A 26158-nucleotide genomic window follows, 5' to 3' on the forward strand; every position below is an offset into this window, starting at 1 on the left:
TTTTTTTTTTTTTTTGTTAATTTTCTGAAAAGGAATTTTATTGGCTTATCTTGGTCTTGTATTTCTCCTGGTTCACCTGAGCCATGTATGGAGGGACATGGATATATAGGATTCCCCTTTACCGGCACTCAGGTTCTCTAGGAGGGGAATGTGGGTGCTGAGGAGAGATGACTGCTCCAGAATACTCCTTAATCCCCATGTTCCCATAGTGTGTGTGTTTATCTTTATTACTAAGTGTATAGCACTGAACTAGTAGTAGTAGTTTCACTTATCTTCCTTACTAAGCTGATTTTCAGGGCAGAGACCATATCTTTTCTTCTTTTTTTAAGTATCATTTTATTTTATTTTTTAAGATTTTATTTATTCATTTTAGAAAAGAGAAAGGTAGAGTGAGAGAAAGAGAAGGGGGAGAGGAGCAGGAAGCATCAACTCCCATATATGCCTTGACCAGGCAAGCCCAGGGTTTCTAACCCGCAACCTCAGTGTTCCAGGTCGACATTTTATCCACTGCGTCAACACAGGTCAGGCAATATCTTTTATTCTTAATATTGGGTACAAAGTAGTCCAGTGTTTTCCAAATAAATATCATAAAATAATTTATATTAGAAATATTTGGGAACAATGTTTATTTTAGAAATCTGCTTTGAAACATGCTTTAAAGGTAATGTTACAACATTTATAATTCTGTAACCAACTAATGAGAAAATCAGCCAAATTTACATTTTAGAACATGTAGATTTCTGAAGTTAGTCACCAGGAATTGATTCTCTCCTGTTTTTTAGGATTCACTTATCTATACTATTTTCTAAAAAGTGAATTAGTCTCCTTCTTACTTACTTTTAATAGAAATGTAAAAGATTTTTTCAGCTGAATCACTGAATGACAGAATTCAGAATGGCATGGGAATATTGTTACCACAGACTAAAATTGTCATAAGAGCTTTAACCCACATTTCATATTTTTTAAAAAAAGGAAACTCCTGCCTGACCTGTGGTGGCGCAGCGGATAAAGCGTCGACCTGGAAATGCTGAGGTCGCCGGTTCGAAACCCTGGGCTTGCCTGGTCAAGGCACATATGGGAGTTGATGCTTCCAGCTCCTCCCCCCTTCTCTCTCTCTGTCTCTCCTCTCTCTCTCTCCCTCTGTCTCTCCCTCTCCTCTCCAAAAATGAATAAATAAATTAAAAAAAAAAAAAAAAGGAAACTCCTTTTGAACAAATAATTGTCTAATATCCCTCGAGTCTTTTTTCAGATATGGAAATTGTTCTACTATAGTATGGTTCTGTTTGCTCTTAACCTTGCAGTACAGAACATAGGTTTTCTACTCTTTGATATAACATGCAAGTTATAAACCAAGAACAAGCAGGGAATTGTTAGAGAATCCATATATTTTATAGTATTTTTCTTACAACTACTGCTGAAAACTACATATTAATTATATAACGGTTATATAATTATTATAGTGCATAATATTTACATACAACAATCTATGTTTTAAAATTTATTATTTATTTTATTTTTATTTTTTTTATAGAGACAGACGACAGGATGAGAGAGAGATGAAAAGCATAAATTCTTCGTTGCAGCTCCTTAGTTGTTCAATGATTGCTTTCTCATATATGCCTTGATGGGGGGGTGGTTACAGCAGAGTGAGTGACCTCTTACTCAAGCCAGCAACCTTGGGCTTCAAGCCAGTGACCTTTGGGCTCAAGCCAGTGACCCCTCACTCAAGCTGTTGAGTCCATGCTCAAACCAAATGAGCCTGCACTCAAACCGGCGACCTTGGGGTTTCAAACCTGGTCCTTCACTTTCCAGTCTGACACTCATTCCACTGTGCTACCACTTAGTCAGGCTTAAATTTATTTTTTCAAAAAAATTTTTAAGTTTAGAATCTTTTAAGAATAAGTTACTAGCATGATATCTCATCATCCCCAAATACTTTGTTTTCTGCAATAAGACATTCTGCTACAAAACAATACAACCATGAAAATCAAGAAATTAATGTAGTACTACCATCTAATTTTTACATCACATTTAAGTTTTGCCAGTTATTCCAATGATGTCTTTTATATTTATATAAAAACAAAAAAATTCAGGCTAGAATCTTACAGGGTAGTCAGTTGTTAGGTCTCATTGGTCTTTCTCAGTCTGAAACAGTTTCTTAGTCTTTCCTTAACCTTGATGACTCAGACACTTTTGGAAATTATAGGCCAGTTTTTTTAAGTTTACCTCTATTTGGGGTTGTATAATATTTCTTCATGATTAAATTCAGTTAATGTATCAATCTTTGGCTTGACTGTCATAGAAGTGATAATATATTCTTACTGCATCCTATTTGGGCATGTGGTATTAATTTTCCCTATTTCTAGTGTTAATTTAGTTCACTTGGGCAAGGTAATGTTTGCCTGGTTTTTATACTATTAATTACTCTTGCCTTTAAAATGAAAATGTATTTTATAGGGTGGTACTCTAAGGATATAGTCTGTCTTGTCAAACTGAGAGTTTATTCTTTCATATCAGTAGGATTAATGGAATCCTATTTTATTCATGATATGATCCATGGTTGTCATTATTTATTTTGATTCTCAAATTGTCCTAGATTTGACCAGTTTCTGGCTAAATTCATATGTAAGTCCTTCTTGACCTTATGGCACAAAATAGTCAAACTCTATCCTGTATTTTTCCTGCCCAGCCTGAAATCAGCCAAATTTTCAAGGAGCCCAGGTTCCTTTTGATGGAGAATGTTACCTAGACTTCAGTATCTGGATGCTAAGTGGGCTCATCGCTAAAGGGGCATCAGTGTTTCCAGGCCCTTTCAGTGGGCACAGCTGAGAAATACATGAATATATATATGCATGTATATGTTCACATCATCTATATTTTTGTGTCTTTATATCAAAGTCATAAGTTCACACCAATATCTCAAAATCTCACCTGATTTGAAGTTCATTATATATAATTATCTTCACCCATAGTGAATTTATCTTCACCTACCACATTCTTGATATGTTTACTTGTTTAGTGTATATAATGAACTGCCTCTTGTCACCAGGCCCTTTCCTCCTTATCAAATAGATGCCCTCCTGCTTAGGCCCTGATGTCCTTTGCTGGACTGGTACCAACCCTATTCCTTACCTCATGTGGATGCCTCCTTACCCAACTTGGGCATTGACTACCCACATCAGGATACATGCCCCCTCCACACACTCTACTTTCCCAACTCAGACTCCCCTAAGGCCCAGCCCCTGCCTTCCCACCCATGGATACCTTGCTCACTTTGCCCAGGCTCTGACTCCCTGCACTGGGCTGTTCCGCTGTTGGTCTGATTTTGGAGACTATGAGGCTCCAGGAGCTGAAGAAGACATGAGGAGCTATAGATGATAGGACATGCTTTATTGAACAATGGCGGCGGCAGCAACAGCAGGCAGCAGCCCCCAGGTAGCAGGCAGGCCACTGACCCTGCACTTAGGCTTTTATGGCTAATCAGACAATAGTGGCACTTAGCCAACCACCGTGTCCTTAATTACATAAGGTGCTTACACTGAGGCAGTGCTCAAGGTCCTGTGTCCTTGGTTACATCAGGTGTTACAGCTACACAGCCAAAAAACAAGACAAGCAAGCAAGCCTAACTTTAACCATTTCCCCAACACCCTACGTGCCCTAAGCTGCCTCCTATGAAGGCACCCTTTCCTTTATTTTTGGAGGCTTGACTTTTATGTTAATTTTAAGCTATAAAAAATAGTTTGCCAGCCTGACCAGGCAGTGGCGCAGTGGATAGAGCATCGGACTGGGATGCGGAGGACCCAGGTTCAAGACCCCGAGGTTGCCAGCTTGAGCGCGGGTTCATCTGATTTGAGTAAAGCTCACCAGCTTGGACCCAAGGTCACTGGCTCGAGCAAGGGGTTACTCGGTCTGCTGTAGCCCCACGGTCAAGGCACATATGAGAAAGCAATCAATGAACAACTAAGGTGTTGCAACGAAAAACTGATGATTGATGCTTCTCATCTCTCCGTTCCTGTCTGTCTGTCCCTGTCTATCCCTCTCTCTGACTCTCGCTCTGTCTCTGACAAAAAAAAAAGAAAAAAAATAGTTTGCCAGTTAATTTCTCCCATTTCTTTTATTAATCTTTCCTTAAAGTATTCTTTACTATTTTCTTATTGGCATTTTATATTATATGTGATTGTGATTTTATTTAATAAAGGGTCAGTCCCATAATTCTATAAGTTTCAAAAGTGTACTTTTTTTTAAAGTGGTTTACATAAAATTTTGGTGTAATGGGTAGGCATAGAATTGCATGATATCATAGTTGATATACATAGGAGAGCAAAGCACATCAGTTGGCACAGGATAGCAGTTGAGAAGTTCTTGTCTCATTTTTTACCTTAAGAAAATCATTTCACCGTTTGGGACTGCTTTTGTAAGTAGAGTAGTTAGGACCAGGAACACAATGAGGTACATGACCAGAAATCTGTATCATAAAAAAGAGTCTATGATTATATTCAAGAAAGAGAATTTTGGACTAACATAATTTTTAAAAATCAGCAAACGAAGCATTTCACAGGTAACTACGAAGAACCATTTTATATATATGAAAAAATTTGACCTTACTAGTTTTCTACTAATCTGACAAAAATGTTTTAAAAATATCTACTGTTGTGTGGATTATGAGAAATGAGGCCTTTATATATACTACTTGTAAAGTAGAAATCAATATTATATATGTATTTAAGGACAGTTTAGAAATATAAATCAAAAGCCTTAAAAATATACCTTCAAAACCCAAAACCTAATTTGAAAGAATATATGCACCCCTATGTTTATTTCAGCATCATTTACAGTAGCCAAGCTATGGAAGCAATCCAAGTGCCCATCAATTGATGAGTGGATAAAAAAAACTTGCACATATATACGATGGAATATTACTCGGCCATAAAAAGGAATGAAATCTTACCCTTTGTGACAGCATGGATGGATCTGGAAGGTAGTATGCTAAGTGAAATAAGTCAGTTAGAGAAAAACAAATACCATATAATTTTATTTATATGTGGAATCTAAAGAAAAATATAAACAAACAACAGAAACAGACTCATAGATACAAAGAACAGACTGGTAGTTGCCAGAGGAGAGGGTGTTGGGGGACTGGGTGAAGAAGGTGAAGGGATAGAGCAGTACAGATTGGTAGTTACAAAATAGTGATAGGAATATAAAACACAGCATAGGAGATATTGTCAATAATAATGTAATAACTACGTTTGGTGTCAGGTAGGTACTGGAAATATCAGGGGGAACACTTTGTAAAACAGGGGTCCCCAAACTATGGCCTGTGGCCGCATGCGGCCCCCTGAGGCCATTTATCCGCCCCGCCCCCCCGCCGCACTTCCGGAAGGGGCACCTCTTTCATTGGTGACCAGTGAGAGGAGCACAGGATGCAGATGCTGTATGGTCAGTACTGTATGTGGCGGCGCTGCACTTTGCGGCGTCGGTCATGTACAGTACTACTTCTGGTAACGCGAGACTCACCCTTCACGGCTCCAGAAGCGCTCATATCACTTGTTACGGCTAGCAGTGACAAATATGGAACCAGACATTGACCATCTCATTAGCCAAAAGCAGGCCCATAGTTGCCATTGAAATACTGGTCAGTTTGTTGATTTAAATTTACTTGTTATTTATTTTAAATATTGTATTTGTTCCCATTTTGGTTTTTTACTTTAAAATAAGATATGTGCAGTGTACATAGGAATTTGTTCCTAGTTTTTTTTTATAGTCTGGCCCTCCAACGGTCTGAGGGATAGTGAACTTGCCCCCTTTGTAAAAAGTTTGGGGACCCCTGTTGTAAAGTATATGATTGTCTAACCACTTGTACACCTTGAAACTAATACAAAATAATATTAAATATAAACTGTAATTGAAAAAAAATTTTTTTTTAATTTAAAAAATAAGCCTTTACTTTGACAGCACTTTCTTTTCTTTTCTTTTTTAAGTGAGCGGAGGGGAGATAGACAGACTCCCGCATGTGCCCTAACCAGGATCCACCCGGCAACCCCTATCTTGGGCTGATGCTCGAATCAACCAAGCCATCCTCAGCGCCTAAGGCCGATGCTTGGACCAACCGAGCCACTGGCTGCGAGAGGGGAAAAGAGAGTGAAAGGGGTGAGGGAGGGGAAAAGAAGCACATGGTTGCTTCTCATGTGTGCCCTGAGCAGGGATTCAACCTGGGATGTCCACACACTGAGCAGTGCTCTGTCCACTGAGCCAACTAGCCAGGGCCTTTGACAGCAATTTCATGTCTAAAAATTTATTCTGTGGGAAATATTACAGATACTGCACAAATTTTTTTCCTCAAGTATATTTATTGATGATAAAAATTCACTAATGAGAATTAGTTATAATTAGGTCACATTTGTATGATGGAATGTTATATAGCTATTAAAAAATGACATCTAATATTTAATGATACTACTATCTAATGATGTGGCAGAATTTATAAAATTACATTTTAAATGAAGTTGTAGTAGTGTTTTTACAATTTTTAAAGTTATGTTATCTGCAGCCTGACCTGGAACACTGAGGTCACCAGTTCAAAACCCTAGGCTTATTGATGTCACCCTACTAAAATTAATAAAAATTTATTTATTAAAAAAAAAAGAACTATCAGGAATACCTCTTTCTAAGCCCCAGAAACTTCTGCTCCATGGCCATTGGTATTTTGTTCTGGGATCCCCTTTATATTTACCCTGCAGATTGTCCCCATTATTCCTTCAGTGACTTAGATTACTCCCCAGGTTAAAAAACTTGACTTGGGTGAAAAATATGTGGTTCAGTGTACAAATGATGTATTATAGAATGGTACACCTTAAACTTAGGTAATGTTATTAACCAACGTCACCCCAATAAAGTAAAAAAAAAACCCTAGGCTTGCTCGGTCAAGACACATATGGGAAGCAACAACTAGTTGATGCTTCCTACTCATCCCCCTTTTCTCTCTCTCTCTCCTCTCTTTAAAATCAATAAAAATCTTTAAAAACTTATGTATCTTCATACATTGATAAGACTAGATGTGTACTCTGGAATGTTAAACAATTATCTCTGAGTGGTGGTATTTGGGCTTATTTTTCATTTTTGTTCTACTATATTTATTTTTTTGGGAGCAAATTTAAAGTTCTTTACAACATTTTAGTTCAGTAGGTATAATTTAGTTCATACTGTCACGAAATAACAGTGATTTTCTGAACCCCATTTATAACTTCAACTTTAAGGGTTTTATAGTAATTAAATGAAATTGACCATTTATGTGGGCTACCTAATAGTGCAAATTGCTCTGGCTGTGTTTTAACAAACAAAAATCAGAGTTACACCTTTAACCAAATTTGAGGTTCCAAAGTAAAATGTCTAATGACAGTGTAATACAGAAAATATGATGAACCATATACATGTTTACATGTGGAATTGTCTAGAACAGTGGAAAGAGGAGGTCTGAGCCAGGGGCTTGATTTGTTAATATAAGCTCCCTAATTATACTGGAAGCTTCTGAGGGCAGGTATTCATCTCAATTCACCTCTACATTCCTAGGATCAGGCACATAGTTGATACTCAGAAGCGTATTTGTTGACTGAAAGAAGACAAGGGTAAGTTTGGATAATACTAGATTATGAGGACAAGGAAGATAAAGGGGAATAAGAAGAGTTGAGAGAGAGAAACCAAAGAAGCTAATTTGTTTAAAATTTTTGCCTGGAACCATCCTGTGTACTCTTTATAACAGTGATCTTCCCACCAGTTTAGGTTGTGGATGCTTGCCAGAGAGAATGGTGTGGTATATTAACAGTTCTCTATCTGCAGTCATTGACTCCCTAAACAGTTTACCATATTTTTCACTCCATAAGACGCACCTGACCATAAGACACACCTAGGGTTTTTTTGTTTGTTTGTTTGTTTGTTTTGTATTTTTCTGAAGCTGGGAACAGGGAGAGACAGTCAGACAGACTCCCGCATGCGCCGGACTGGGATCCACCCAGCACGCCCACCAGGGGCCACGCTCTGCCCACCAGGGGGCGATGCTCTGCCCCTCCGGGGCGTCGCTCTGTTGCGACCAGAGCCACTCCAGCGCCTGGGGCAGAGGCCAAGGAGCCATCCCCAGCGCCCGGGCCATCTTTGCTCCAATGGAGCCTCGCTGCGGGAGGGGAAGAGAGAGACAGAGAGGAAGGAGAGGGGAGGGGTGGAAAAGCAGATGGGCGCTTCTCCTGTGTGCCCTGGCCAGGAATCGAACCTGGGACTTCTGCACGCCAAGCCAACACTACCACTGAGCCAACCGGCCAGGGCTGACACACCTAGGGTTTTAAGGAGGAAAATAAAATATTCTGAACCAAATGATGTGTTAAAATAATAAAATACCATATTTAAGCAAAGACGGGAAGAGCCTCCCTTCTAGGCTTTCCTAAGCATATTTCCAACCTTCCTGTAAAAGGGAAGGTGAGCCTGGATTTAAAGGTTTGAGATTCAGTTAGATCTTTGTTAAAGAGATGGCATTAAAGCCTCCAAGAGGAGTTACCATTTATGTCTCAAAGTGCTTCAATTTTTATAGTTACAGCTACCTCAGCTAAGTATTAGAAAAATAGTCATAAAGAATGGGAATTTTTATTGGTTGGCTAGGATATAGGCTGATATGTAGGTAAGAACCTTCTATTTTAGAGAGAGGGGACAGATGTGGTGAGGGAGTGGAGAAAATGAGAGAGAAGGGTACCAAGGGGTTAAATCTCTTAGAAAGTATTTCTAGCCTGACCTGTGGTGGCACAGTGGATAAAGCATAGACCTGGAACACTGAGGTTGCTGGTTCAAAACCCTGGGCTTGCCTGGTCAAGGAAGTTGATGACTCTTGCTCCTCTCCCCCTTCTCTCTCTCCTTCTCTCTTTCTTATTCTCTCCCCCTCTCCCTCTGCCCTCTCTCTAAAAGAAATAAATTTTTTTAAAGCATTTCCAGAACTATCAGATTGGTCCTTCCTATCTCCTATACCATATCGCGCTTGACTCCAGGCCCCAGAACTGTGGCTAGTTATACATTTCCTTAGAAAAATTATCCACTGTTTCTGAGTAAGACATTCTTGACACCAAGAATTATAAGAAAAATTATGAAAAATTTTTTCTCTGTACCATTGGCTTACTTGAATAAGCTAATATAGTTACTCTGTTCACCACTAGATGGGGTTTCAGTGAATGCAAGATGAAATACTATTAGCAGAGTTTTAAAAATGGGCCACTGACCTGGATTGTTTCAGTGTGATACCTGTCCTGAAATTAATACCAAATAAGTTATAAAGTTACAAAACAGAGACCTACTTATATAGATTAAATACATTATGGGACAAATAGATTTTGATAAATTAGGCTGAGAACCTGACCACCACAGACTACATTTAAAAAAATTAAAAGCCTTCTGAGTAGATATTTGAAATAACTAGCTTTCATCTTTTTCTTTAGAATTCAGAAGTCAGGCTTTTTACTATTTTAATGACTGTTTTTTAACCACAGCCATAAAGGCCGAATTAAATGTTTCTTTCTCTTTTACCTTCTTTGTGGTAGAGTTCGATATATTAGTATATATTTATATAAATGTTTAAGGTATTTATATGGGCATTCATAATTAAGAAGCAGAGCTCTATTATAAAGATTCTTAATAACTGGAGTTTTGGATGATGGTAATGTTACAGTGTATCATTATTTGAGTGGTTTTTTTCTACAGTGTTTCAAGAAATGCTTTAAAACTATTAACTGGGAAACCACATTGTTTTTCAGTATCCTTGCCATGAAAAAAAGGACTTGATAAGTTGGTCAACTTATGAAATTCAAGTTACATGTGAAATCTGCTGGGTGTGTATGAAATATTTGATATTTTTAGCCATTTTAATAATTTTCATAGGTTGTTTCTAGATAAATATTTTAGGGGTTTTTTCATTAATAAGAAAACACTTGTTTATTATGTAGTTAACTGAACATCCTGTTGTTTTTATATTATTAAGTAGAGCATTAAAACATGCTTAACTATAACAGACATAAACATATTTTAGGGTTTTGATTTCTATCCTAAAATGAGTTATAAATAATACTTCTCCCTAAGATACTCTGTGAAAGGGGGTTCAAATAGTAAATGGATGTGGGAAACATATTCAGGGTGCTCTTTTAGTCATTTCACTTGAATGTATTGATGGCTCTGAAGAGTCATTCCAAAAAATAGTGCTCCAGCATTTCCCAAATTTGTTTGGATTCATACCATTTTTCTGTAATAGCTAGCTATTGCCATCACAATTAGAAATGCTTTGGGAAACATTGCTCTGAAGAGTTAACCAAGGTAGTGTTAACCAAGGTAGTGTTAACAGAATTTTTATTTGAGTGAAATATAGTTGTTATATATAATTTCTAGAATGAAAAGCAAAAACAAAAATAAGCTAGTTGATAGAAGAAATAATTGGGAACCTTAAGTCTAAATAAAAACATTTGGAAAATACCTTGACTTAAAACTTTTTCTGTAATTGTTTTTTTCAAATCAGGATCCAAAATGGTTCCCATATTACATTTGGTTAGTATATTTATTAAACCTCTTTAACCCTAAAGTTAGTGTTTTATATGACACTGATGATAGTTGCCTAGATTCACTATTTTAGTGGGGGTTAAAGTGGTGATTTTCTAACTGCAGTATTTGATTTTTTGTGCATTTTAACAGGAAAGATTTAGCTTGATACACCAGTGTTCTTACCCTTTTTATCTTTGGTATAAATCTGCATGTTACACATACTAGTCTACTCATAATAAGATAGAAGACAGGGTTAAAATGAAAGTAAAAGTGTATTATTTCACATTGAAATACAAAAAGGAATTTATAGTAAAAAATTTTAAAATAGTACATTTTAAGTTATTCTTTATTTAAAAATCTGTAAACCATTTAGCCATCTGTTAATGTCTTATTATAGGCAATACAAGGACCTGTGGAATATGAGTGATGACAAACCCTTTCTATGCACTGCCCCTGGGTGTGGCCAGGTAATACATACATTACTTAAAATCATTTTGTATATATTTTTAAAACACTGATGATAGTATATGTTGTCATTAAAAGGATTCTCTTACAATGTTTTGTATAATTTTGGAGTTAAATGAAAATAACCCAGAACAATTTGGGGAACAAATTCTTTTTTCTCAGTAGCATTATCCGAGTTTTTAAAAATTCAATCTAGTATGGAAAAAATGTCTTATAATGAAAAGGAGGAAAACCTGGATAAAATCCAGGGTTTAAAAGTATTTTTATATGACCATTGTTTGTTGAAAATCACTGGAAACTGCCTAATGGGAAATTAGATGTACATTATTTTATATGAAAATTATTTTATTTGCTAAACTTTTATGAAATTAGCTAATATATACCTGGGAATATTACTAAGGTGGTAATGTTTTGTTTTGTTTTTGTGACAGAGAAAGGGACAGACAGGGACTGAAAAACAAGGAGAGAGATGAGAAGCATCAACTCTTCATTGTGGCACTTTAGTAGTTCATTGATTGCTTTCTCATATGTGCCCTGACCAGGGGGCCACAGCAGAGTGACTGACCCCTTGCTCAGACCAATGATGTTGGGCTCAAGCTGGTGAGCCTTGCTCAAACCAGATGAGCCCGCGCTCAAGCTGGTGACCTCGGGGTTTTGAACCTGGGTCCTCCGTGTCCCAGTCTGACCTTCCATCTACTGCGCCACTGCCTGGTCTGGCTAAGGTGTTAATGTTTTTTTTGTTTTGATTTTTTGTTTTTATACAAGAAGAGAGATAGAGTCAGAGAGAGGGATAGATAGTGACAGACAGACAGGAATGGAGAGAGATGAGAAGCATCAATCATCAATTTTTCGTTTGATACCTTAGTTGTTCATTGATTGCTTTCTCATATGACCTTGACCTCGGGCCTTGACCTCGGGCCTTAAGCAGACCGAGTAACCCCTTGCTCAAGCCAGCGACCTTGGGTCCAAGCTGGTGAGCTTTTGTTCAAGCCAGATGAGCCTGCGCTCAAGCTAGAGACCTCAGAGTCTCAAACCTGGGTCCTCCGCATCCCAGTTCAATGCTCTGTCCACTGGCCACCGCCTGGTCAGGCAAGGTGTTAATGTTCTTAAGTCTACCATCTTTAATATAGAGCATGTGTGGGAACATTTTTAGAAAATAATATTTCAGTGTTTTATAACAGATTATTAATTTATTGTTATAATCTAATACTAAAATAACTAAAGGCACTAGGGAATTAAAGAATAAATTTAATGTTTAGTGAAATAAAGAGTACTTTAATATATTATATATCAAAATAAGCATTAAAATGTTTTATTCTGGTAAAACACATTTACTCCTTAGATTTGGTACTGAGTTAAATGGAGAGAGAGGTGGTATTACTCAAGTCATCTATTTTGCTGGAGTGGATTGAACAGACACAACATGACTACAATCCCCTAGATTACAGTGAATGTGGTATGTTTCTAGAGCCAGACTTTGGGCAACAACCACTTTTGCTATGATGTTCTAGGAATTATTCTTAATCTCAAACAGCCCCTAATTCCTTCTCTATTCTTTCTTAAAATAGTAAAAATAGTTTATCTTGTGATTGACTCTTTACTAATACATATGCCATTTTTTAATAAAGAGTATTACATTTAAATTTGCTTAATTCAACAGAACAAAAAGAAACCTATTGCTAAATATAAGAATATATGTGTGTATGTGTCTAATAGAGTGTTTCTTAAAAGACCTCTCTAAAAGTAAAACATTAAGAAGTTAGAATTATATCGCCTGACCCCAGGCGGTGGCACAATGGACAGGGCATCAGACTGGGATGCAGAAGACCCAGGTTCGAAACCCCGAGGTTGCCGACTTGAGCACAGGCGGCTCACCAACTTGAGCACGGAGTTGCTGGCTTGAGCACAGGATCAGAGACATGAGCTCATAGTCGCTAGTTTGAGCCCAAAGGTCACTGGCTTGAGTCCAAGGTTGTTGGCTTGAGCAAGGGGTCCCTCACTCTGCTGTAGCCCCCACCCCCGTCAAGGCACATATGAGAAAGCAATCAATGACCAACTAAGGAGCTGCAATGAAGAATTGACGCTTCTCATTTCTCTCTCCCTTTCTATGTGTCCCTCTCTCTGTCTCTGTCTCAGTCACAAAAAAAAGTTAGAATTATTTTTTAGACTCCCTATTGTGAAAGTTAACATTCATACTTACTCCTTTTTTTCCCCATCTCTTGATGGCTAATAATTATTCTATTTTTTACATTGTTAGGGTTTGTGATACATTTTATCTAAAAAACCTATAATTCCCATATTTGCTTACTCTTATTCCCATATTTAAATAGCATAGGTAGAGAAGAAGGGATGAACTAAGCTGTAATGCATTTATATTTAGAAGTCAGTAAAAGGGGGAGGTTCAGCAAAGGAGACTGAGAAACAGCAGACAATGAAGAAAATTGTTTCCTGGAAGTCAGATGGAAGAAATAGTTCAAAGTGGAGGAACAATGTAGTCATATAATTGATAGGACAAGGTCAGAATTCAGTATTTATTTTACTGTTGATTTAGAAATATGAAGATTATTATGTGAGTAATTTTGATGAAGTGGCAGTGACACTGTGATGCCAGTAGGTTGAAGAGAAAACAGGGAGAACCAGAAGTGGAGATATTATAAGACAGCTTTTTTCTTGGAGTTTAGCCTAAAGGGAACAAAAAATATATAGTTGGAGGAGAACTAAAGATGGAGCTTGCTTGTTTTGCATTTTATAGTGGGAATATCACAGCATACTTGACAGTGCAGAGAGGAACTGTTGTGGGATTGGGATCCTTAAGTAGGTAAAACAAGGATGGGTTCTGGTGCTCAAGTGAAGGGACTGGCCTTACAGTAAGATGGTAATTATTCCATAGGAACAGAATAAAAAGGGAGGGGGCAGGTGGAGGTTTAGAAGGTTTGAGTAGAGAAAAGAAAGCATACAGACATATTTCCTTTGATACAGTCACCATAAAAAAACCCACTAGAATTTGTTTATTCCATTGCACAAAAGAACTTACCTTTAGAATCTATGACAAGTTGTTTTAAATTGCTTTAGGTTGGCAAATTTTTAGCCCTTTGTATTACTTAGGTTGCTGGTTAAGACAAAGATCAATCTAACAGTAGTTTAAACAGTGTTTTTAATGTAACAGCCCAGAAGTAGGAGTTTTAAGGCAGGCTGACTCTGCTATCTTCAACATGTGAAATCCATTTTTAGGTCCCAGATGGCTATCCAGCTCCTGCCATCAAGTTCACATTCTAGCAATAAGGGAGGAGAAGTTAGGGAAGCAGAATGCGCACACACACTTGCCATTTTATGAGCATTAACTGGAAGTAGTGCATATAATTTTTATTCATTTTGGCAAGAACTCAATCACATGCCCATTTTATTGCAAAGGAAGCTAGAAAATGTAGTCTTTGTTCTGGGCAGCCAGGTACTCTACTAAAATTGGGAACTTTTATAGAAGGAAAAATTTTGACGAGTGAAGATTGAGAGACAGCTTGTCATAGTTTCCAGAGATGATCTGGAATTTGGGGACATAGCAAGAAATCATTTGGAGCCTGAATTTGGTTAAGCTGGGTACAGTAAGTTCTCACTTAATGTTGTAAATAGCTTTTGTAACTTTAAGCCGAACAACATATAATGAAACTTCATCATAGACGAGGAAAGGCTATTCAGGGACCTGCTTTAATATTTTTTAAAGTTTAAAACAAAGTTACCAAAGTATTTCGTTATCAGTAATGTGGCAGTGTTGGTTTCTTGGTTTTGATAAACATACCACAGTAAGTTAAGAACATTAGTGGGAACTGAAACTGGGTTTCGAATGTGTGAGAACTCTCTGTATTACGGTACCTTTGCAAGTTTTCTGTAAATTTAAGTTTTTCATATTAAAAAGTTTATTCAATAACAATAATAACAAAAACTTTACTTCAGAAACACACACACACAAAGTTACCTATGAAATAGAATAGAGCTTTCAAATATTAAGTGTATACTATATCTATTATTTATCTGTTCCCCAACTAGATTCAAAAGTATTTGAGAAATTAGTCTGACCTGTAGTGGCACAGTGGATAGAGCATCAGCCTGGATGCTGAAGTCCCATGTTTGAAATCCTAAGGTTGCCTGCCAGCTTGAGCATGGAATCATCAAAATGATCCCATGGTCACTGGCTTGAGCAAGGGGTCACTGGCTCGGCTGTAACCTCCCACTCCTGTCAAGGCAATCAGTGAACAACTAAAGTGATGCAACTACGAGTTGATGCTTCTCATCTTTTTCCCTTCCTGCCTCTCTCCCTCTTTTTCTTTCTCTCTCTCAAAAAAAATAAGATAAATATTTGAGAAAATAAAGGTTCATATAATAGTTGTCATAATAATAAAACAATGGTTATATATTTTTTTAACTTAGCTAGTCACTGTGCTAAGAAGCTTATGTGTATTATGTCATTTAATCCTTGCAACAACCCTGTGAAATAGGTGCTACTGGCATTATTTTACAGTTGAACAACTGAATGTAAACATTATGAATTTCTCTTAGTCACAGAAACAGCAAGTATTGGAAATAAATTTGTACCCAAGCCTTCTTTTGTAAATAGAATGTTCATACATCAAGGTATATTTGAATACAGGTCTTTGTATTTGTTATCTTTGAATTAACAAAGTTTTTATTTCCTCTTAATAACAAAAGTTTCACAGAAAGTGTGGACAGGCTTAAAAGGACAAAATAAAATTCAGGGAAGACTCTGTTAACATTTGGAGCATTATATAAATCCTTCTCCCCCTTTTTTTTGTATTTTTCTGAAGCTGGAAACGGGGAGAGACAGTCAGACAGACTCCCGCATGCGCCCGACCAGGATCCACCCGGCACGCCCACCAGGGGCAACGCTCTGCTCACCAGGGGGCGATGCTCTGCCCCTCCGGGGCGTCGCTCTGTTGCGACCAGAGCCACTCTAGCGCCTGGGGCAGAGGCCAAGGAGCCATCCCCAGCGCCTGGGCCATCTTTGCTCCAATGGAGCCTTGGCTGTGGGAGGGGAAGAGAGAGACAGAGAGGAAGGAGAGGGGGAGGGGTGGAGAAGCAAATGGGCGCTTCTCCTGTGTGCCCTGGCCGGGAATCGAACCCGGTACTTCCGCATGCCAGGCCAATGCTCTACCGCTGAGCCAACCGGCCAGGGCCCCTTCTCCCCTTTTACTTTTAAAACAAAATTGGGACCATACTGCACCTACATAGTTTTGTATTCTATTTGAGGGCTGGATAAAAAAGGTGAAGAGATTAAGGGAAGAAAAATACAGACACAGACAACAGTGTTGGTGTTGCAGAAGGGAAAGGAGGGTGGCGGAGGTGAAGGAAGACATAGGGGGTTAGATGGTAATGGAGGGAGACTTGACTTGGGGTGCTGAGTACACAGTGCAATAGACAGCTGTAGAGTTGTGTGCCTGAAGTCTGTATAATTTCATTAATGTCACCTCAATAAATTAAATAAAAAATCTTTTTAAAAATTGGAACCATATGTACTTATATAGTTTTATATTCTATTTGTATGCAGATTATATTATATGTGTCATAAACATCTTGTGTTAATTGAAAACACGGGTTTAAGTTTCTATGTCCTATTGTCAAAGCATATCTCATAATTTATTTGCCCATTCCTCTATTATGGACTTTTATAATTTTATAATTTAGAAAATTTTTATAATTCATTTTATTATAAAATTATATAAAATACATATCATATAAGTATATAACAATTATAATTTTATAATTCTAGTATTATAAACAGCATGGTGAATATCCTACATAACTTTATATGCATCTCTAATTTCTCAAAATACAGTTTAAAAATAGAATTACTTGATCAAAACCTATACACGGTTTTGATGTTCTTCATACATTTTGCCATATTTTTAAAAGCTAAACCAGTTTTTTATTCTGATAGATTTTTTAAGCACTGGTTTCATCATAAACACTCCAGTTTGGGGTATTACTAATTTTGGGTGGGGGGGCCTATATTTGTTTTCAACGGGATTTAAAATAGTCACAATGTAATAATAATATAACTGTTACTGATAAAAATAGTAATCTGGCTAATGTTAGCCTCATCCATTTGTTAAATTTTTCTGAGAACAGTAATGGAATAGTCTATCTTTAGATTCAAATAATATTTCTTAGGAAATCAAAATTTCTAATAATAATTGATTTTAGAAATAGTGGTCCTGTAAATTAATTTTTGTCTTTATTCCAAATTTGAATTTTAGCTTTAACACACTTACTAGACTTAAATTTAAAAATTTAAATACATTTAAAAAATATATTTTGTTGATAATATTTCAGAGAGAGAGACGTGTAGAAATTAATGCAAAGCATTTTAACTGTTGGCTCTTGCTATTAAATCTTTTTTTATATGCTTCAGTCACGATTAGGTATTTTACAGATAGAATTCTGTTAATTTCTTTTGTTTTAAGTGGTGTTCCATTGAATTCGTCCAAACAGACCAAGTGAGATAATTTAGTGAAAAAGTCATGTAACATTGGAAGTCTTCTATTTTTTTTTATAATACTTTTGCTTTTTATGACATACTTATTGAAAATTTATTTTTTGGTTAAATGTTTATACATTATAAGCTGTTTTATGACGGCGATAAAGATTCATTTTATTAAAGTTTCAATGGAGGTGTGTGTGTGTGTGTTAATCAGTATTTTCTAATGTTGACTAGATCCTCCAACTGGTGTTCTGATGGCCAATTAGTTAGCTGTACCTATTTATCTGTTAGGAGTAATCTATATTGTATGTGTGAGATAAATGTAGAATGACTGATTTCTTAGGAAGTTAATTCTAGTGAGTGTGTTCAAGCCTTGTAATTACATATTCCTCAGATAGCAGAATTTATTATCAATTTATTATAGAAGTTTCTGGGTTCACATTCCTCTAATCCAGGGGTCCCCAAACTATGGCCAGTGGGCCGCATGCGTCCACCTGAGGCCATTTGTCCTGCCCTGCCGCACTTCCAGAAGTGGTCAGTGAGAGGAGCACATTGACCATCTCATTAGCCAAAAGCAGGCCCATAGTTCCCATTGAAATACTGGTCAGTTTGTTGATTTAAATTTACTTGTTCTTTATTTTAAATATTGTATTTGTTTCCGTTTTGTTTTTTTACTTTAAAATAAGATATGTGCGGTGTGCATAGTTATTTGTTCATAGTTTTTTTATAGTCCGGCCCTCCAACAGTCTGAGGGACAGTGAACTGGCCCCCGGTGTAAAAAGTTTGGGGACCCCTGTTCTAATCTATCAAGGGTTACCTTTCATTTTTTTAACCTTATTAGAGAGATGATTATCCTGTTCTTGACTGCCTTTCCCATTGTTTATTCAGCTAGATGCTGAAAGTCTTGCTTAATACAATACTGTGCATATTTCTCATTGGATTTGTGCTCTTAATTATATGAATTCAATATGTTAATTACTAGCAGTGTCATTACAATTTTCTTCAAAACTTTTATTTAGGGTGAACTTTAATTTGGCTGGAAAATAATTTAAATAGACTTTGCAAATATTTTATTTAAGCATGTAATAACTATTTTATGTGTTGAAAAAATGCATTTTATTCATATATATATATAAATATTGAGAGAGGGATGGGCAAAGTAGGCTTACAGTTGTAATGTATATAATAAAATAAATAATACAAGACTACACTCTTTCACATACAACTGTAAACCTACTTTTGCCTACTCCTGTATATATCTTTTGGTGACTGCTTTTTGACAATTGCCTTTTGACACTGTCTTTAGGTTTCTTGTTAAAGGTAAATAAATTTTCTTCCATAATAGCCAAGGTTAAACTCACCTGTATTAAGGGCCAATTTCAGTGTATTTTATCCTTTTATATAAAATTTTATCATTATACAATGAACAGTCACTTTATAAATAGCATTTAGGTAAATTTGATCTGGAGATCCTACATTCATATTTCTCTCCTTTCTCCTGTTAATATTAGTAAGACCATAAATCATCTTTAGGGCCTTTCTAGCTGCTCCTTTTCACTTAGAATCAGTCTTTGTGCCATTTTCACATTTTGTACAAAACATAATGTTGTTTATTTATATGTAGTTGCTCTTTGATTTGAATATTTGTGGTCAGGCCAATCCAAGCAGAAGATACTGGTAGAGTAAAATTCCCGGGAGATAATTTTCCAAGTTCTTCTTATCTATTAATTATATTGACTTTGCCGTTTTAAAATCTAGAACCTCTACGAAAATATAATACATTCTCTCACAAATGTTTAATGATCCTCTCATGTGGAGAAGCTACATTTTTAGGTTATTTGTAACATAAAGTGGATTTTACTCTAAGATGCATTTAGTGTGGAATGTAAGACATGTACATTTAAAACTGTAATGCAAAGTTAAAAACAATGAAATAATGCCAGTGAACTCTATGGATATGTTCATTCTCCAAGAGCTTTGTTCAATTCAGCAGTCTGTCAAAGGATGATTACTTATTTCTCCAAATATGGTGGGGATTCTTATAATGACGCATAGGAGAACAGCACTTGAGCGGGGAAGAACTGGATTTTGCTCCTAGAGCCTATATTTGGTGCTTAGTAAATATTTGAGGACTGAGTGACTGACTATTTCAAGGTATAGAGGTACTGTTTCATCTGAATACTCACCTTCAGTGGGACCACAAGCAGGTTCTGAAGAGGAGTCATATAATAATAGATATTGTTCCATTGGTATGTACAGCAACCTAAAGGCTTAGTGGTAAACCATACTTACTGTGATAGCAAAATATTGCCAAATTAAATGAAAGCTTAATTCACTTTACTGAACAAGTTTGTAGTTTTGGTGTTTTCATTTCTTCTTTACGCTAGGCTTAAAGATTCAACTGTTGTTTTTTTTGTTTTAGTTTTATTTTATTTTTTTAGTGCTAGAGAAGGATAGATAGGGACAGACAGACAGGAAGGAAGAGAGATGAGAAGCACCTATTCTTCATTGCAGCACCTTAGTTGTTCATTGATTGCTTTTTCATATGTGCCTTGACCGGGGGCTACAACAGAGCCAGTGACCCCTTGCTCAAGTCAGTGACCCTTTTTTTGAACATTTATTGAATACTTACTGTATGTTAACTTTGGAGGAGCTCAGCCTACTTTAAAGGACAGGCATACAAAATTATTAATGTAATATTGATGGCTAGTATAACTAAGGCATTGCACAGAGCATAATGGGCATAAATGAGAGACATTAACTTCTAGAGATTGAGATCTGGTTGGTTTGTTAGAATGATATAGGTACTTAGTGTCATACTTTCAGAATAATTAGAAGATTTTTAGAATAAAATGCACAATGGAAAGAAATGTTTCATTTTTTTTTCATAGTTTAATTGTTACCCTAAAATTACTGTTACTAGTTGCATGAAAGAATATAGTGAATTAGATGGGAGGGAGGGGGGACCAAAAGAAAAGGAATCCATTTTGATCCCTTTTGATGGGGGAACTAAACTTACATATATATAATTTTAACATCCCCATTTATAATGACATACCTAGTTTAGAAAGTGAGTTTGGATCTCTTAATTTGGCATCTTATAATTATTGCTCTGAAATAACAAAGAGTAAGTGCACCCAATTTTTAGTTTCTTAGTAAAGAATACCTTCATAAAGGTTGATATTTAGACATTCAGGAAGTATTTAAATTATGCATTTATAATGTTGTAATCATAAATGTTACTTTTGGCATGCAGGACCTATCCAAGTTAAATGTAGCTTTAGAAGTAATTTTGCTTCATTTTTAATATAAGAACTGTAGTGGAGGGAAAAGATGAAAAAATATTTTGTTAAAATTTTATTTAAAAATTGACTATATTGTACTGTTGCTAATTCTTCACTGAATTATGACAGAGGCATTCTTCTTATATGTGGTAACATAACCTGATTTACTTACTAATTCATCCAGGAGTTACAGTTTTATAAGAAAATTCTCATTTTAAAAGTGGTAAGTAACCTGAAATCTATGTAATTACAGTACTTTCTTCAAAAGTCATTACACCATGGAACGTGAATTTCTACTGCGATATGGCAAAAATTCACAGTGATCTATTTCTAGTGTCCATTGAATTTATATAGTTTGACTCAAGTTTTGTTTTTATGTGCTCTCAAATGAGCTGTGTGACCTAGTGATATATCAGCATTGCTTATTCTTGGGTAATGGATTTCTCTATGATTGTTTGAAATCTAGTATGTTTATCTTTACTAACATTAGATTCTTTTATAGTTAACAAACTATTTTATTGTTAATGGTGGTTTTACATGTTGTGGAAATGAATTTCCTTATTTTACTTATTTGATCAAATTGAAAATCTTAACTATATTTTAAAACTTTTTGCCACAGCGTTTTACCAACGAGGATCATTTGGCTGTCCATAAACATAAACATGAGATGACACTGAAATTTGGTCCAGCACGTAATGACAGTGTCATTGTGGCTGGTTAGTATATGCTTTTATTAATAGCTTATATACATATTTCACCTGGAATGTGCACAATTTTTGTGTATTCTCTGTAAATAATATAGTCTGGTGATATTCCAATGACTTCATTTACAGTAAATGTTAGCAACATGTATTTTACCCATTACATCTCCATGTTTTCTTCTGACCATTCATTTCACTTTTTGTATGGTTTTCAAATGTAGATTTCAATGTCAGTTTTGTGGAAGTTAATTAGAAACCTGGGAGCATTCATACCATCTCTAAAATTTACATATAATAGATAATTGAACTAATGGGATGTTTAGTCACTGTTTCTTTATTCACTATTGGGTCTACAGTGCTGTGCAAAGATAGAAAATGATCATGCTCCTCCTGTTGAGGAAAGAGCACTTAGCCAACATGTTCATTACGATTTTGTTTCTGTTTCATTTTTGGACTAAACATCTGTGTTAGTAAAATACTTTGAATACTCTACTAAATTGAATCAATGTTTTTGTATGTTGATCCTATGAACATACAGTATCAACTAAACAGATGATTATCTTTCACAATATGTATTTAAATGTATATAAGCATACCTCTATATATATGTACACACACAATATGTTTAATTTCACTGCATCTTACGTATTTTATGAGTATTGTGATAAGAAAAAGTTTATATGACATTTAGTATATTTATATTTATACAAATTCCAGGCGTTTAATGTCATAACCACAGATTTATATATCTTAAATATTTAAAAATAACACTAAATTTTTTTTCCTTGTAAAGCTTAGGTTATTTTCTTCATAAGTCTGTATTATACCTGAATACTGAATATTATTAATACTGTTAAATTATTACCCAAATGTAGAGATCACATTTTCATATGCAGTCTTGGAAAGATAATAAGGCAAATATTAGATGGTTCTTCCAGGACTTCCAGGATCAAAATTTTTGTAATGAAAAAATTGGAGGTAACAAAAAGTTGGTAATTTGTCAAAATAATTTATTTATGAAAAATGTAGGGGGAATGTTCAGTCTATCTTCAATTCTGTAAGTGAAAGGACGTAAAAAAAATGAGTTGTGCATTTTAGAGAGTTTGCATCAGATATTATGAGCTAGAACCAGTCAAATAAGCAGTATAATAACATATAATAACAACCTGGAAGGTTCACTCTGGTAGGCATGAAGTCTTTGCTCCTCTGAAACTGACTTCCTTAGAGCAATATCTCTCTTTGTAACTTTTTGACTCTAAAGTGTTTGAGATTGCTTTCTAGAAATTACTTTTCTTTTTGCATTTAATACAATAGAAAAATAGATTGCATTCAAACCAAGCACTTGACCATTTTTTTATCAACATGTCAAGATGAGTAGTTTTGCATTACTATATAATGGAATGCATGATGTGTGTAGTACATATTTGATGAGCAACAGTCATAAGCCATCTACATGTTTAAATGATTGTGCCTATGTTGACTTTCTCAAGCCTGATCATTCCAGTCATCATTGATAAAAGTGATTTGTGCATATGCATTTTATTTTTAAGACTTTTTCTCTCTTTAACACAAATTCAGAACCTTCTGTTGAGCTTAGCTAGGTAAAGCCTATAACTGTGAACAAAAGACTCAAATTTATATTCAGTGTACTAATTCGGTCATGATGACCTAAGCTGATATGTGTACATGGACCCTTATAATATGATTTTGGAAATGTTTTAGGGGGTAGGGACTATATAAGACTAACAGGTAAAAGGGTGACTGATACATTAGAGTCTCCTTAGTAATTCTGATAATTCTTACAGTATCTGAGATAGGCCTACATTATGTGTAATGTGTGTGACAAGTAGATCATTTTAATGCTAACTACATCTATAGTAACATATTAATACTCAATATAATATCATATTAGTAGATGTGTGAGGGCGAAGATAAAACAGTAAATAATGCCTTCTTTATGGGACACAATAATTAACAAATATGTGAATTTTAATTTCACAAGATTTTATGAGTATTTTATCTTAAACTAGAAGTCATCCTTATACTTTTATTTAGCTTAGGCTAGATTTGTGGTATAACTTATAAAATTGAAGTCCTAAAACATAAAATGTGACTAGAATTTTGTGCTACCAACTCTGATCAATATAAATAAATAGCCTTGAAAATAATAAGACTTAACAGACAAAATTTATAAATTTACATTTTTTAACACAGTCATTTTTTTCTATAACTAGCACATATACATGTGTATTATTCAGTATATGTGTTAGTGCACATAGCATGAGTAATATTCAAATACAATGGAAATATTTCAAGTTTTGAGAATGTGAAGTTGACTATTCCTCTGCTGCCTAGAAATTAAGCTAGAACTTTATAGTTCTGGAACTCTTACATAGCTAGTCCTCATACAGATTTGAAAAATTCATTAAAATAGAAAATTAGCTCCAATAGGTAGTAATAAGGAGAATTTTGTTTTAGTTTGTTGTAGATTCTTATTTTAACCTTTTATTTCCTTGTAGTATTTTGATTTACCTGCTAAAGATTGTTTTATTTTAAGCTTGCTTTCATAATTTATGAAATCTAGTGGAAAGGCGAAGTTAGAGTAAATAAATATACATGCGCTTGTCTTAATTTTCCCCAAATTGCATGTATATATTTTAAACATAATTTTTAAAATAAAATTTTTAAAATTCTTATTGTGTGAGTAATAGTTGAGCTCTGAGGAGAGGATGTTATGTCACTGTACTCAGAGAGAAGGTACGGACTAAGAAACAAAAAGGACTTCTTTCATGGTTCATAAACTTAGAGGAAATACCTTGAACTGCAACAAAAACTTAACCAAATTTTGTTTGCTTTAAAGGAAGAGGACTTTCCAAAGAATTAACAGCTGACTGAACCAGTCCTGCTAATTTGTTAATATACTAGGTTTATTTTAGGGCTCTTCATGATATTTAAATCTATGTGATTGCTTCTTGACATTTATTTCAGATCAGACCCCAACACCAACAAGATTCTTGAAAAACTGTGAAGAAGTGGGTTTGTTTAATGAGTTGGCAAGTCCATTTGAGAATGAATTCAAGAAAGCCTCAGAAGATGACATTAAAAAAGTATGTTGTTAACCATGATATTAGAGTACTTACAGAACAATTACAGTTTACACTTCTTTCTTACTTTAGAGATACTGATTGGCTATTTTTTAACCGTTAACATTTTCTTTAATGTTCATGCTTATCTTAGATGCCTCTAGATTTATCCCCTCTTGCTACACCCATCATAAGAAGCAAAATTGAGGAGCCATCTGTTGTAGAGACAACTCACCAAGATAGTCCTTTACCTCACCCAGAGTCTACCACCAGTGATGAAAAGGTGAGAAATTTGGATTTATGGTAGAAACACAAACTAAGTGGAAAAATGAGCACCCTAAGATTAATATTTGAGCTACATAAAATGTTAAGGTAATAAATTGTACATAATTCAATGTCAGGTTGCGATAGTCTTATTTGTGAAAGCCTGTGAATACTCATAGAAATTTCAGGGAAAGAAGAGTCTACCTCCATAGATAATTAGCTTCTATTAAACACATAAAATTTATAAGGAGAACAGCAGTCTTTTTAGATAAAACTTTTTAAAGGGATATATAAATTTATAAACTTAATTTTCTGGATTTTGCTATTTTATTTTTAACTACTTTTATATGGTGACAGCTTTGGGATCTTTACAATGAAAAATTGAACAAAAGTTATTTAGGCTTTTAAAGGGTTAAGGGCATTAACTTAAGGGCAGTAACTCATTCTCAGTAATGGATCTTGGGTAGCAGCCACTAAGATGATGATGATACTGTCTTAGTACAGGCCTTTACTAGGTGGTTTAGGGCCTCAATTCTGGATTTTGAATAGTCTGGTAACTTGGGACCATCTGGGCTCTCAAATTTAATATGTCTAAATCAGAGCCCTTGATTCTTTCCACAGCTTTTTCTATTTCAGTACATGTTCTCCTAATCCATTTAGTTGCTCAAGCCAAAAATCCTTAATTTTTTTCTTTTTCCTTCACACTGAAACCAATAGCAAATCTTATCAGACCTACTTCCTGATAGTATATTTAATTTATCCTCTTCTGTCTTCAGTGTCACCACGTTAGTTCAAACCATCATAATACATTGTCACTTCCCTACTTGAAATCCTTCAGTGGTTTGCCATTGCATTGAAGGTAACTTACACTCCTTCCATAAGCCCTCATTGATCTGGGTTTGTTTACCCTTCCAGCCTCACCTTATGCCATTCTCTGGTGTATTAATAAAATACCATAAGCTTTTTCCTACCTGAAAGGCTTTACTCTTGATGTTGCTTCCTTCTCCCTAGAATGTTCTCCTAATCTTTTCAGTATCAGTAGAAAATACTATTTTTTTCAAAGAAGCTCATCTTACTTTACTATCTAAAGTAGCCCACTTTAACCTTCTTTCATTTAATCTTTCGTTATTTATTGTTGTACTTTTACTCTATAGCACGTTTCAATCTGAAATTTTCGTTTTATTTGTTAATTGTTTGTCTCTTCCCACTAGTCCTTGAGAGCATGTTGTAAATTCTCGAACCTGTTGAATAGAGGAGGTTCCAGTAGTATATAATCATTCTATGTAGCCTAATAAGATTTTGATAGTAAGT

General features: G+C 35.3%; 1 protein-coding gene across 16 annotated transcripts in view; it reads left to right on the top strand.

Moving 5' to 3' along the window:
• The window catches only part of ATF2 (activating transcription factor 2), a 92682-nt gene that overhangs the window by 16525 nt on the left and 49999 nt on the right, over nucleotides 1-26158 (top strand). For 5 of the 16 annotated variants that reach the window (XM_066233241.1, XM_066233253.1, XM_066233245.1 and 2 more), the window contains 7 exons: nucleotides 4824-4978; nucleotides 5982-6150; nucleotides 9786-9860; nucleotides 10958-11027; nucleotides 21419-21515; nucleotides 24489-24607; nucleotides 24738-24866. In XM_066233241.1, coding sequence (XP_066089338.1) covers nucleotides 9829-9860; nucleotides 10958-11027; nucleotides 21419-21515; nucleotides 24489-24607; nucleotides 24738-24866 — 447 coding nt within the window. In that variant the 5' untranslated portion in view covers nucleotides 4824-4978; nucleotides 5982-6150; nucleotides 9786-9828. The remainder of the gene's footprint in view (nucleotides 1-4823; nucleotides 4979-5981; nucleotides 6151-9785; nucleotides 9861-10957; nucleotides 11028-21418; nucleotides 21516-24488; nucleotides 24608-24737; nucleotides 24867-26158) is intronic. The other 11 variants (XM_066233242.1, XM_066233252.1, XM_066233249.1 and 8 more) reach the window with 6 other exon arrangements.

The sequence above is a fragment of the Saccopteryx bilineata genome, chromosome 5, assembly GCF_036850765.1.
Source record: "Saccopteryx bilineata isolate mSacBil1 chromosome 5, mSacBil1_pri_phased_curated, whole genome shotgun sequence".
NCBI classification, from domain to species: Eukaryota; Metazoa; Chordata; class Mammalia; order Chiroptera; family Emballonuridae; genus Saccopteryx; species Saccopteryx bilineata.